Source organism: Saccopteryx leptura, chromosome 1, assembly GCF_036850995.1.
Source record: "Saccopteryx leptura isolate mSacLep1 chromosome 1, mSacLep1_pri_phased_curated, whole genome shotgun sequence".
NCBI classification, from domain to species: domain Eukaryota; kingdom Metazoa; phylum Chordata; class Mammalia; order Chiroptera; family Emballonuridae; genus Saccopteryx; species Saccopteryx leptura.
This window is the reverse complement of record NC_089503.1, coordinates 151,077,727-151,091,717: the sequence shown is the minus strand read 5'-3', so window position 1 is coordinate 151,091,717 and position 13,991 is coordinate 151,077,727. Positions and strand designations below refer to the sequence as shown.

Here is a 13,991-nt window from a genome sequence, read left to right as displayed (position 1 = left end):
GTAATATAAAATGTAAAACTTTACAGAAATATATACATCGCTTCCTCTTCCTTCTATGACAAACACTTTATAGTAACTTACCAATATTATTGTAATGATCAAATGGCGATTTGAGTATACTCCTCTTCAAGTTTGTCTAAAGTGAAGAAGTAGCCTGACCTGTGGTGGCGCAGTGGATAAAGTGTCGACCTGGAAATGCTGAGGTCACTGGTTCGAAACCCTGGGCTTGCCTGGTCAAGGCACATATGGGAGTTGATGCTTCCAGCTCCTCCTCCCCTTCTCTCTCTCTGTCTCTCCTCTCTCTCTCTCTCTCTCTCTCTCTCTCTGTCTCTCCCTCTCCTCTCTAAAAAAATGAATAAATAAATAAATAAAAATTAAAGTGAAGAAGTAAACATGATTGATCTGGTCACAGGAGGGTTGTTTACTATCTGCACACAAGCATCAGCTTTGGATGTTCCTTTGTGTGCCCTGGAGGCTCCCATACCTGGGGCCCCTGCCTCCTGAGGAGGTGCAGGGAATGGGCTAGTTGTGACCAAGAAGAACCCACACATATGGTCCCTGATCTCCTTCCAATCGTATCAGGGCCCATCTGCAAGGTCCTCGTGTACCTAGGGGCATGTACACACCCATTTCAACACACCAACTCCGCTAGTATTCATGGAGTCCACAATTCCACTAGTACTTACCGAGCACCTGCAGTATGTCCGTCCTGGAGCTACAACTGTGAACAAAATGAGGACTCCCTACAAAATGAGGACTCCCTGCCTCCACAGATCGAGTGGGAGCACACACCTGTGAGGTTGTGAGCGGTGCCACAGCCAGAGCCGCCTGGACCTCCAAGAATGCAGGCAAGGCACCAAAAAGCATCTGGTGAGTCCACCAACAGTCACTGAGCACCTGCTACATGCGGAGCCCTGACTGGACCCACAGGGACACCGAGGACACAGAGGGATCCTCCCGGGCATAATAAACATGAAGCCCGTGAGGTTTCTCATTCAGATTCGCTTTGTGTAATATTGTAAGTCAGCATCTAAATAACTTTGAGCTCTACAAAGCAGAGAGCCATCCACCACCAGGATCAATTCCACTTTCCTCTATACATGATATTAGTCTATTGGGGATCTGCTGAAAATCTGAAACACACCTTGGACCCCAAGCTGCATGTGTGAGTGAACCACACCCAGGACAACAAGGGCATTCTAGAACAGCTTTTAATCACAGACACAAACAAGTGCATCTTCCTAACAAGCGAAAAGTACTAGTCTTGGGAACGAAATGTTTGCCAAGAAAACAAATGCCACCACCCATGAAAAGAGACAACATAGAAATTCACATTTTCTTCGGTGGAAATTTCCATCCACTAGACATACTGTTAAGAGCCACCATGTCATTTCAATAGGAAAATTTTTAAATATTTTAATCCCATGTTAAAGGATTCTAAATGTTTCCTATCAGGAAAAGAAGTCTCTCCACCAACCACACAGCTACAGTTGATAATTACCCAAAGAGCTTGTACAAAGGCCCTTTGTCAAGAGTGACCCTCGGGTAACTACTGGCCCATTTCCTACGGCCTCTCTTCCTTGCTTTGCCTTGTTGTTATTGTTGTCATTTTAATTAGGATACCTTCAGTCAGGAGGTGAGAACATTGCATTTCACAGATGAAGTTTAGTTAATAGAGAATAGACAATGAGAATGTCTTCTCCCCTAGAGATGAGGTAGGTTTAGCCACTGTGTTGCACCATTAACCCTTGACAGTAAAGGCAGCCAGCAGAGTGAGGACAACCAGCCCACTACCTAGGGGGAGGCAGAACAAAGTATGAAAAATGAACTCAGCTCTGCCCCCCACTGAGCAACAGCCCAAACAGGAGCATGCCTGGGATAGAACGTCCTGGGATAGAACGTCTTCTGTATTATCACCGTGCTCCCCAAGGAGTAGACTCTCAAAGGCCCCAGCCAGATCAAAATACCACAAGTCTACAAACATTCCAAAACATCAGCAAGCCAAACGAACTGAGTGCCTTACCTCAACACTTGCTACAAAATTGTAATAAAAAATAGAGGTTTGACAATCAGCGCATTAAGAAATACCTTACGCTCTGTGAATTCTGGGTAAAGCCAGAACATATGAGCCTCAGGTTTAGGTGAATTATGCCAGTAGAAAACAGCCATCAATCACCAATGGTAAGATAAACTGGCATCAGGTATGTGTGGTGAGATACACCGAGGATACAATGTCCCCTCCATAGAATTCTGGCTAAAAGTGTTCAGCATGAATCTCATCATGAAGAAGCAATTACACAGCTCTAAGCAGAAATAAATTCTGCAAAACAACCGGCCTGGCTTTTTCAAAAATCTCATTGAACAAAAGACAAAAATGTGGAGAAGCTATTTTCAATTAAATTCAACAAATTTATATTGAACACCTGCGATCTGGAAGGTAGGAAAGTCTGGTGTCTAAGGGTTTAGAACTTGGTATAAATCAACTCAAATTCTAGCTCACAATTCTGTCCCCATTGTGGGGAAAGAAAGACATTCAACCATACTATGCCGTCTCTTAAAATGAGGGCAATAATATCACCTTCTCTGCAAGGTTGCAGAAAGTCTGATGAATTCATCTATAAAGACCTCAGCACACTTAGTAAGTTCTTAGTAAAAGTCAGTGGTGGTGACAATGACAACAGTTAAGAGCCCTCAGACGTTCAGGAGAGAAAACAGAGACAGTGACACGGTCTCTGCCCACCCTGTCCAGTTAGGGAGCAATTAACGGGCAATTCTAAGACTGTGTGTCCAGCGCTCTGCCCGCCAAGAGGCTCTAGGATGCAAAGAAAAGGACAACCTAGAGAGAGCATGTAAGTAGGTGTCGGAGGTCATGGAAAGCTTCCCAGAAGAGGTGACAGCTGACCGCTCCAGGATGCGAGATTAGCACACACAAAGGGGAAAATAGCACCAACCGAGAGCCGAAAATAGCTAGTCTGCCCGGAACAATGTTGGGAGCTGGGAGCTGGGAGTAGAGGCCAGTGGGCAGAGGGAAGGCTGGGGCCACGCCAGGCCAGCTTGTGAAGGGTACCCACAACCCACAAACTACGTTACGGATTCCAGGCTTTCCCTTGAACTCGTTGTTATGGGAGGCTAGGAGAGGCTTCAGTGTGAGCAGGTGTGCATTTCACGGACTGCTGGTTGCAGAAGGAGGAAATGGATTGCGGGGGTAGACCCGACAGAGGGTGCTATTAGGGTTTTCCTGGCAAGAAGTGGAAGTGCTGGCACCCAGGTAACAGCAGCAGTGAGGAGACCCGATGGGGACAGGGGAGGTCCAGACCTGGGGACGGATGAGAAGAGGAGGCAGGGGACAGCTGAGGACTGAGTCCAGGGACCGCGTGGCAGCCCCACAGGCTGCTGAGCCCGTCACCGCGGAAGGAAGCCCGGGCCAGGTGCAGGATTGGGGTAGAAAGAGAGGGAGCTGAGTCCAACTCAGACTCCACAGGCAGGGCCACGCGAGGGCTGGGGGCAGCAAGGTCTGCAGCGGACTAGTCCTGGACCCGAGAGAAGAGGATACACCCTGCAATCCCCAGGATAAAACACATAAACCAAAGGGATTTTTATCTGACTCTTCATCCAGCTCCAATTACAAAAGGCGACCAAAAAAACCCAAACAAACAAAAAAACTGCAGTCTTATCTATCTCCCTCATTGCATGGTGCAAATCTTGTCCTGCATAAACAGACATTAGGATGGATACTTGTGTCTCTCAACAGGCTCATTAAACTTGGAACTTCCAATGCAACAGCCAGGAAAGTTGCAGTGTTGCCAGACAGTCTTACTCTCCTTGAGAAAATTATTTTGTTTATTAGAGAAAGAAAACAATTACTGCCTAGATAATAGAACACATAACTCCCCATTTATGTCTCCCAATACGAAACGATCAGAAACAATACCAACCACACGCGTGCATGTGTCTGTGGACAAAAACATGTAGGTTGACATCCATTAATAAAGCACTAGATTCGATCTTGTCCATAAAGCCTCAGTTCCCAATCCAACCAGAAGCTGCACTTGTCACACACACAGTCACTAGTGCGGCCACACTATGCATGCAGGCACAGTCTGACGGCTAGAGCACAGGTCACTTTCCCCAGTGCATGTCCTCATGAAGGAGACAGCCAGGAGGCCCCCAACGCCCATTTTCCCCTCCCCTCTAGGAACAGAGCCCCCAGCCTTAGCTCCTTACCAGAGTCCCCATTGCCAGACCTCCTGTGACTCAAGGTCCTGCACTTTGGAGGTGAAGAGAAGGGATGTGTGTAACTTCCAGGTCACGCCCATGAAGGGAACTGCCTGGCCTCCACTTCCTCTTTCCCACGGGCTCATAAAGAGGCTGAGTGGTCAGCAGCATGTGGGCAGAATTCCCTAGGCCACAGAAGAAGCTAGAAAGAGCCCAGTCTGGAAAGGTCTCATGGAGCTGAGGGCTAGACTCCTGACCACCAGCTTGGGCTTTCATATGAAACAGAAACATGTTCTGTGTACGATACCGTTACTGTGATCTTTATTAGCACAGCCAACCCAATACCCTAATGAATTCACCCCCACCCCGTTCAGGTCCACAGCCCACGGAGCTTCTTCAATCCAGGAGGGCCTCACGCTGGCGTGGAGCTTCCCACTTCTTTAGCGGGACTGCAGACCTCTCAGCGTTCCTCCAGTTCACAACAAATACGTGCAATAAACACATCTAAGGAGCAGAATAATAAACAGGCACATCGATACCATTCCTCACCAAGTGGTCATGTATTTAACCGGCTCTTCCACCGGTTGCTACAGCCCGAGTCTGCAGCAACCCCATGCAGGATGTCAACCTGACGAACACCTACCCATGCTGACAGACATGAAAATGACATCCTGAAGAAAGCAGAGCGACCTGCCTACCTTACTGCCTTTCCCTCCACAGATGGCAGGTGGCACTGAGCCCTACCCTTTCCTCTCTGGTGCCAGGGGCCGGTGAAACATCGCGTCCCTTCCCTTCCTCGCAAGACGTCCACATCCTGCTCTCCACAGCCTGTCACTATGTGACCCTCCCTGGCCAAGACAGGACGAAGGGTCTAGGGACAGAAAGGCTGGCCTGGATGATCCACCCAGGTGGGTCTTATTTAACCACAAAGATCCTACAGAGAGGGAGGCTCGAGGGGCAGGGGGGACAGAGCAGGAGAGGTCATGACAGAACAGAGATCACAACGGAATCAGAAGTTGGAATGATGTCATGCTGGCAGAGGACAATGAGCCAAGGGTGCCAGCAGCCACTAGAAGCCCCAAAGGCCTGGACTGTAGTGTCTTGCAGAGCCCCGGGAAAGAACACAGCCCCGCCAACACCCTCGTGCAGCCCAGTGAGCCTGGGTCAGACTCCTGACCATCACGCAGGAAGACCATCATCACACCGTTTAGTCCACTAGATTTGTGGTGATGCATTTTGGTGTCCTTACATACAGCACCATACATAGGACAAACACAATCGAAGTTTAGGGTAGGATATGTCCAGACTGACAGAGGTAGACTGAAATAAGCAGTTATAATAATATGTCATAGTATTAATAATATACAATTGTTTTTCCATTCTCTTGTAATAATAGCAAAGGTAGCTCTCCCAGTCCCCTCCTCAAAAAAAAAGTCACAGAGGTTGAATATGAGCAGCACAGCAAGTAAACACATCAGAGCTGGATACAAGACTAATCACCCCCCGCAGCTGAGCGAGCCTCTATCTCAGGATGACTCTCTGTTACTGCTCAGAAGGATAAATGTTTTTTTTTCTGCCAATAAGACTGCATTGGATACCGTCTGCAAAGTCAAAAGAAGTCAAAGAGGTTTTAAAGCTCTTACCTCTGACCCAAATCACCAACCATGCGTGTTTTGCTGGTATTACTCAGTTCAAATCTCATTCACCCCTAGAATGAATTTTAATTAATGCTAGTTCAGGAGTCTGGTACCAGGAGAAACAATGAGGCCGTGGGGTCCCTGTGCTGCAAACGGTGCCATCGTGGGTGGGCGGGTGGGCAAGCTGAACTGACCAGGCTTCATTCATCCAAGGCCTCTGAGCTCTTAGTTCTGGTCAAAGGGGTTCACGACGTGACAGGAAGGGGGCCGGACGCTCCAGTTCCCACTCCAGCCCTCATCCTTCTTCTAAACATCCCCAGCGGTCCACCGCCGTGCTCTGGTTCAGGACGGCTCAGTTCCCAACTCAGGTAAGCCAAACAGCCGCAGGTCCATTTGAGGACCCTCACCCCAATGTTTGGAAGGGAAGCCCCAACTCTGCCCTGGAGTGCCCTCTAACCCAGTTAATCCACACCTGACCACAGAAGGTCTATTTCAAGGTCCCCTTGTCAAGCGTGGCCCATTTCCATGGCCAGGACTTTGTACAATGACAAACCCACATTGTAATGCAAACTCTTGGCCTGAACTTATTTCCCCTTCTTCCTCCTGACCGGAGCCCAGGGAACACTGTTGAATACCCACAACAGTCCAGAGCCACATAACAGGGCTGCTTTTGTCTCGGGCACTAAATCACCTCTTTGTGGTGCATCACGACATCACACAGGAGACAACACATGCTTCCACATTGCCCAGGAAACCTACCTCCTCAGAGCAGACGTTCGGGCCTAACATTGCTGTTTTTCTGCTTCTTTATCCCAACTTGTTCTAGGATTTGGTTGCTGCCCTAAGTCCATCACTGACTACGTGACTATTTCCGGACCTGTGCCCCAAGGTCCTGCTTGGAAAAGAGGTAGGCTTTGTTTCCTCAGCTTCCCCAGTCAGGACTGAATAAGCACCATCTTCTCACAGTCTAGAGAGCTATCTGCTGCCAACACGGGAGAGGAGGGCTGTTCACCACGGGGTACCCCTGTTGTCTCCGGGCAGTGGCTTCTGTTCAACATTGTCCTGCTCAAAGCTCAGGATGCATTCATCTGTGCACGCACATGTATTTCAAACCCTGGGCGTTTTCAGTTATATACATACAGGAGTGGGCAAAAGTAGGCTTACAGTTGTTCGTTTTGAAAATAATACAATAATGAATGAATAATCATACAAGAATAAACTGTGTTTCACATATTCATCACTGTAAATCTACTTTTGCCAACGTGTGTGTGTGTGTTATTTCATTCTGGACTTGGATTCCCAATATTATGATTTCAGATTTCAGATTATGGATCCCAAATATGTAAAAACTAAGCTTTTCTTTCCTTATTTTCTAAACGCTTAATCAGCTGCTATTGGGCAATAATGTAGAAACACATAGAAATGAGTCAGCCAACCACCAAACACTGCTTCCCATCCGTAAACCCAGACACCATCTTTGTAAATTTACTCCCCTACTTTTTGTTTCACAGAGAACTTAGCATTGATTTTCAACAGGTGACAAGAATTTTTTTTCAAGTTTATGCTTTTTATTTACAATTCAGAAGATTTCTCCCCTCCTTGTTCGAACACCACAGAACCATAGCTTCAGCTTATGGTTCACCGTTCTGGAGGCTAGAAATGCAAGCCCGGGGTGCCAGCCCAGTCAGGTTCTGGTGCAGGCTCCCCCTGGCCCTGCCCTCCTGCCGTGCCCTGTGGCACAGCGAGCACCCTCTACTGTCTCCTCTCAGGGCTGGTCCCACCTTGCGTTTGCACACGACCCTCACCATCTCCCAGAGGTCCCACTGCCAGAGACCCTCACACTCAGAGTTCCGGCTCCAACATGTGAAATTCTGGGGAGGCGGAAGAACAGGACACAGCCTAGGCCACAGCACCCCCTTTTAGAGACAACTATCACCTGTCTTAGAATTAGTGGTCCAGAGTAGAGCTTCTCCATTCAGTAGGCCAAGACTGAACACCCACAAGGGGCCAGGCTAAGTGCTGAGTAGTCCATTCTGGACACCACCAGCCCAGGATTCTCAGATCCTCCTTGTAAACACCCCCAGCCTCCCTCTCAGATCTCCATGGAGACGAGCACAGGGGACTGACTGACTGCCTTAGGTCCCCCCAGCCTTCCTCGACACTGAGCAGCTGCCAGCCAGTGAGTGCCTGGGCTCAGAGGTCCTGGTGCCAGGCCTTTCCTGCCCAGGGAGGCTCGTCAGCCCAGGCATGACTTTCTGGGAAGCTCTCCGTCCTCAGAGCCACACAGTCTGAGAGCTTTCTCCCTCTTCTCCTGCTCCCTCCCTTCATCCTTCACAGACATGCCCCTGACTTGTCTCCTGCACACCTAATCCCAATTTGGCATCTGCTTCCCGGAGGATGCCCCCGCCCCCCAAAAAATACATACAAAGTAACTTCTTATGGAATAACACAAAACATGTCTACTCCCAAGTAACCTACCCATCTAACAGGGGACAAACACCACCCAACTTAGTTTTGAGATTGCGAATGTTACATACAGATGTCTTGAGTGACAACGGGAGACACATGAAAGCCGGGACAGGCAGCTAGAGCAGACAGTGACAGAGGGAGTAAAGAGAATCTCCTGCTTCTCACATTCACACGAAGGCAACCCTGAAAACCATTCACCTTATTTAATGTCACCGAACACACCATACACGCCTGATGTGGCACAGGACACACAAAGGGAGACACAGCGGGGCCCCTGCCCTCGAGGAATTGACACGTTGTGTTCATATCATTGACTCAGAATTCTTGCTGCAATCATTTTAAACAATTTCCTGAAACGTCTTGTCCCTATTCTTCTGCAGAAGCTGAAGGAGAAACAAAAATCACTTTAAGTCTTTTTAAATCCTTCCTCAAAAAAATCATTCTGGTCTTCAAAACCAGGCACACTGTGCTTCTGGCCCACGGTCTCAGAAGCCCCCTCCCTCCCCAGGCCTTCAAAGGGAAAAAGTCAAGGCACTCTGCCACTGGACCTTAAGATCAGAAAAGCCCTCTAATGCTCACTTACATAGAGACAACGCCAAACGCCGTATTTCAAAATTAAGAAATGGACCTCAGGGCATTTGAGTGAACTGACACAGACTCATGTGGGGAAAAGAAAAAATACCTTTAACATATTTCCCTTCCTGTTGTGCAGTCAAATACATCATACATACAAAAACGCATGTCAAGCAAGGATGCAGGCTGAGGAAGAACTCTAAAGTGGGAACCGGTATCGTGAACCCACCAGGTCCATCAGGAAGCGGAGTGTTACAAAAATCTTAAAGCCTACCCTCCCCTCCATTCCCCTAGAGGGGTTTCTCAGCCTCAGCACCCACTGACGTTTTGGGTCAGACGATTCTGAAGCGCTTAACCAGTGTATTATTGTGGGGTGTTTGGCCATCCTGCTAGCCTCAACCATAGATCAAAGTTAAAAGTAGCATTCCAGCAACCTCCCTCCGTGGGACAAGCAGACATGGCCACATAGCCATCCCCTGGAGAGCAAGTCACCCCTGCTGAGAACACCGGGCCTCAGAGGGAGCCTCGCCTGAATTTTTCTCCTTGTTTATCTACCAGTCTAGATCACCCCCAAAACAAAGCCCTGCTTAGCTCTGCTGTTTTTGAACTTGGTAGAAAAGAAATCATACTGCATGTATTTTTCCTGTAACTTTTTTTCATTCAACATTATGTTTGTAAAAGGTATCCACTGTGTATTGTAGAGCGGTAGTCCATGTTTGCGACATTTCATTCCTATATTTTGGCTGCTATAGGGTATCCATAGAAACTAATGTTCGCCCTGGCCGGTTGGCTCAGCGGTAGAGCGTCGGCCTAGCATGCGGAGGACCCAGGTTCGATTCCCGGCCAGGGCACACAGGAGAAGCGCTCATTTGCTTCTCCACCCCTCCGCCGCGCTTTCCTCTCTGTCTCTCTCTTCCCCTCCCGCAGCCAAGGCTCCATTGGAGCAAAGATGGCCCGGGCGCTGGGGATGGCTCTGTGGCCTCTGCCTTAGGCGCTAGAGTGGCTCTGGTCGCAACATGGCGACGCCCAGGATGGGCAGAGCGTCGCCCCTGGTGGGCGTGCCGGGTGGATCCCGGTCGGGCGCATGCGGGAGTCTGTCTGACTGTCTCTCCCTGTTTCCAGCTTCAGAAAAATGAAAAAGGAAAAAAAAAAGAAACTAATGTTCCACAATGTATTAATCCACTCTATCACTGATGAACAAGTGCTTTATTTCTGAGACTCTGCTTTTACGAATACTTCTGCGGGGAACATTCCTGCATGGGTCTTCTCCATTACACACAGCATCGCTGAGGCATAATCCCAGGAGTGGGTTTTTCTCAGGTCACAGAGCGAGCTGGCATCCGACGTCACCATTTCTGAAAGCTTGCAGAAACCTATGCTCCTGCTGGAAACAGTTCCCTGAGCGCCAGCTTTCCATGTACACCATCAGGACATTCAGTATGGCAAACATATACATTGCTCACCGGGAGCATGCTGACTCTGCAAATGGCAAATGAGATCTGGATCCACTCAGACCTTCTCTACAAGGTTAAAATAAGGGTGAGCCATGACAACTACGTCTGTCCCCTGGACGGAGCTGACTTCTCCCCACTTGTTCTGCATCTCTCGTTAGAGAAAATCTGCTGCGTCCGGACACCTGCTTTATGAGAAGTGGCTGGATCTCTCCTGCCCTCTGCATTCCCAGGACAGCTCACACGGCATGGGGGACCGAGGCACGGAGTGCCAGGCTGCCTCGCAGGACTGAAAGACAGTGACCGGCTGTGATGGTTTGGTTTGGTTCCTTTTAAATCCTATTCTAACATTCAACTTTGAATGATAAATGCTTTGACCGCTAGAAATAGCTTTACTTCCATGTTTCCAATAGGCTGAACATAGAGAGAATACTGAGGTCCTTGGCCCCAGAATATTAGTTGTCAGTCCGCGATTTAGAATTCAGGGCTCCTCACTCCCGAGTCAAGTTCAGATTCCCAAAATACACGTTCACTCACAAAATCGTTCACAGCAAACACGAATATTGATTAACTTCTTTTAATTGAACGACTATATTTAGCAGAGAAAATTGGCACATAATCAAAATAACCCTAACTGTATACAGTCTGACATTGCTATTTATGGGTTACTGTTGTCAAGTAAAAGCTTCTCCATAAAGCATTTGCCATAGATCTCAGCAGTCGTGGTGTGTCCACTGTGCCAGGAGCAGAGAGATGCAGGGTCCCCGACGCCCACAGGAGCCATATCAGACTGCTTCTGTAAAAGGCTCTTCAGACATCCATAAGACACTGAATTCTGGATAATTAAGAAAACTGGTAGGGAAAAGCTCGAAAGCTATAGGCATAAACTTTCAAAATAAAAATTCGAGCAATGTGAAAATCAAACTCAAAGGATCGTGTGCGGGTGTAGTTCTTAAACCCAATGTAAACTCTCAAAGAACTCCCAACATTCGCTGACGCTACTGTTTTAACAAGTGGTTGATGATTCAATATTGGGGGTCACTTCTATTACCAAGGCATCATTAGTATCGAAACACTCTTGGGTTTCTTTACTCTGAGTGAAATGCACGACTACGAATACCCCAATGGCGCTGGCCTCCTCAGAGCAGAAAGACAGAATACTCATCATCTTCCCCAACATTCTTTTCTTCTCTGCTACCTGTGGACAGGACCCCCATTGGTACTTTGGTGCAAAGTGAATTATTTAACAAGACTCTCAGCAAGCTTGAAAGTAGCTATCTTATTTATGTCTATTTCCCTGCCTTCCTAGGAGCTGGGGACTGGCAGGTGCCCAAGCTCTCCATGAGGAGACATAACGAGTCCATAATGGGAACAGACTCTCCCAAGGATTGGTGCCACTTTTCTGCCCCACCCACTTCTTTTTCCTGTGACTGAGTCTGAACATAGCTCCAGCAACTGGGATTCTGAGAGTACCTGAGAGCGGTGGGCATGCTGAGCCTGAAGGGGAGGGGCCTGGACACACCAGGGACAGGAGGACTAGCAGACCAGCCTCCTCCAGACTGTGCCCCTGGAAGAGAAGGAAGCCCTGACTTGTTTAGGGACTGTTGTGTGTCTCCCCCAGCCTGCTAACCCCAATGTTACAGAGCAACATTCACCGTTACAAAACAGGTGTCCTGGGGCTGTAACAGAAAAACCCCACGCTTGTCAGGAGAGTAACTCTTGTTAGGAGCTTTATCATTTAAAGGGAAGAAGTATTTATTCTATAGTTACTAAAAATCTACTTCCTATTCCGTCTTCTGTTTCACGTTCCCAACATGTACAAGTACTGTTTGGGATAGCCAAAATGATTACCCTGAAAACCCTCAACCTATTTTGTGTCAATTTTTTTCTGGCTAGCTTCATCACCTCACTTTCTCTCTAACCTCAAATCCTCATGAAATGCCGCCTAATCCCTGATCATCCCACCTCAGACCACGGAGCCCGTCTACTGCCCAAACTGCAGATTCATTCTAACAACAACATTCTCAGGAGCGGCCCCTTCACTCTAATTAGAGGGAGTCGGGGATAAAGAAATATTGGCAAGCCCAGCCAAGCTTCCTTTGATCCTGGTATAGAAACTGGCAATACATTCAAAATTTGGAGTTCAAATTCCTCCCCTATTATAGATGTTCTAGCTGCAAGAACCTATTTTATAGAAACTGTAATGCACAGCTCGGCATGAAAGATGAATAGTTAATTGTTCCCAATGAGGGAAGGACTCTCAACCCTAGATAAACCCTGACCCAGGGGCCTCGAAGCCAGCACTCACAGGTCTCCTCCCAGGCGAGTCTGAGGAAGAAAGAACAAAGGAATGGGACTTCATCTTCTCTGCCACTTCCTCTGACGAGAGAGCAAAAAGAGAGATGGAGTCAAAGCCATCGTGGGCTGGTGACAATCTGTTAAGACAGGTCTCTGGGAGATGAAGCATAATCTAGAAACAGAGGAACTCCATGGAAAGATGACATGATTCCTTACCATTTAGTGCTGTTTTTCCTAAGAAATGTCAAAGGTAAGCATGAAAATAAAGGAGAAAAAGAAAGAAATCTTCAACAAGATGGCAAAAAATAAATGTTACTTACTATACAGAAACAAAAAATGTCAGGAAATAACAAATGTCGGTTCCATCAGCGGGTGAGAAAACACACTCATTTTCTTTTACTGAACGAGCTACTGTTAAAATATTTCAATCATGTTGATGTGCAGTACAATCCCTCATCTTGATATAAAGCAAGGTAACGGTGGTGCATCTTTTTTTTCTCGTCTGTACTGGGAGTGATGACATTAAAAGATGAATCTAGTCAAGCTGACGCTTCAGAGCACCAGAGTCACATATTAGAACAGGGACATTGGGGGGGGTGGGGGCATGAAATGTCAACTGAGGCCCATGCCTGGATCATCTATCTCCTAAGATCTAGCATGTTCTCTTGGCAGCATCCCAAGACAAGTGGGCAGAGGACAAAGATCTGGGGAACTGTGGAGGCAGAGGACCTGTTGTAGTGCATTCCACAGTGCCCAGCCGCTCCAAGCCTGAGTGAGTGGAATCCCCGAGTGAAGGTCACGTCTGCCCTTATGCCCTGGTCACTCCTCCAGACCAACAGAAGCAAACCTTGGGAATGTCACCTACTTCAGAACTGGCACCTGCCAGCGTTATTGCTGAAAATGTCACAGTGAACTACTTAAGCATCCTGCAGTGCCTCAGAAGGTTCCTGTCCCCAAACAAGCAATCGGCTTTTTAACAAAACTCATAAACTGATATTTAAAAACAAAATGATGCTCTGTTTACCAAGTGCCAAGGATTGTGCTCAACATCTATTGTGGAGCTCCTTCAGACTAGAAGAACAGGGACGACCACACTGGGAAAAGATGTAGGTGTCAAAAGCAGAGCTAGCGAAAGTGACCTCTCAACATGTCCTCAAACCCCTTTACTCTGTGACAGTGCTGCCCTTGTGCCACCAGCACCTGAATTTCCCCGAGCAAGCTGCCACTGTCCCCAGGTAAAACACGTCAGAGTGCAACCTGTAATTCAGGAAGAACTGCTCTCCCCCGTTAAAAAATAGTAACAACCTTGAGCACAGGACGCCCGTGAAATGCAGCCAAAGATCCACAA

General features: G+C 47.8%; 1 protein-coding gene across 3 annotated transcripts in view; it reads right to left on the bottom strand.

Annotated features, from left to right (window-relative positions):
• The window catches only part of ARL15 (ADP ribosylation factor like GTPase 15), a 371,944-nt gene that overhangs the window by 342,010 nt on the left and 15,943 nt on the right, over positions 1–13,991 (bottom strand). The window contains exon 1 of one of the 3 annotated variants that reach the window (XM_066377769.1): positions 4,225–4,272. The exons of the other annotated variants lie outside the window; for them this stretch is intronic. Within the exon in view, the coding sequence (XP_066233866.1) occupies positions 4,225–4,236 (12 nt within the window). The 5' untranslated portion in view covers positions 4,237–4,272. Of the gene's footprint in view, positions 1–4,224; positions 4,273–13,991 lie in introns of those variants that run through there. 3 annotated transcript variants of the gene reach the window in all.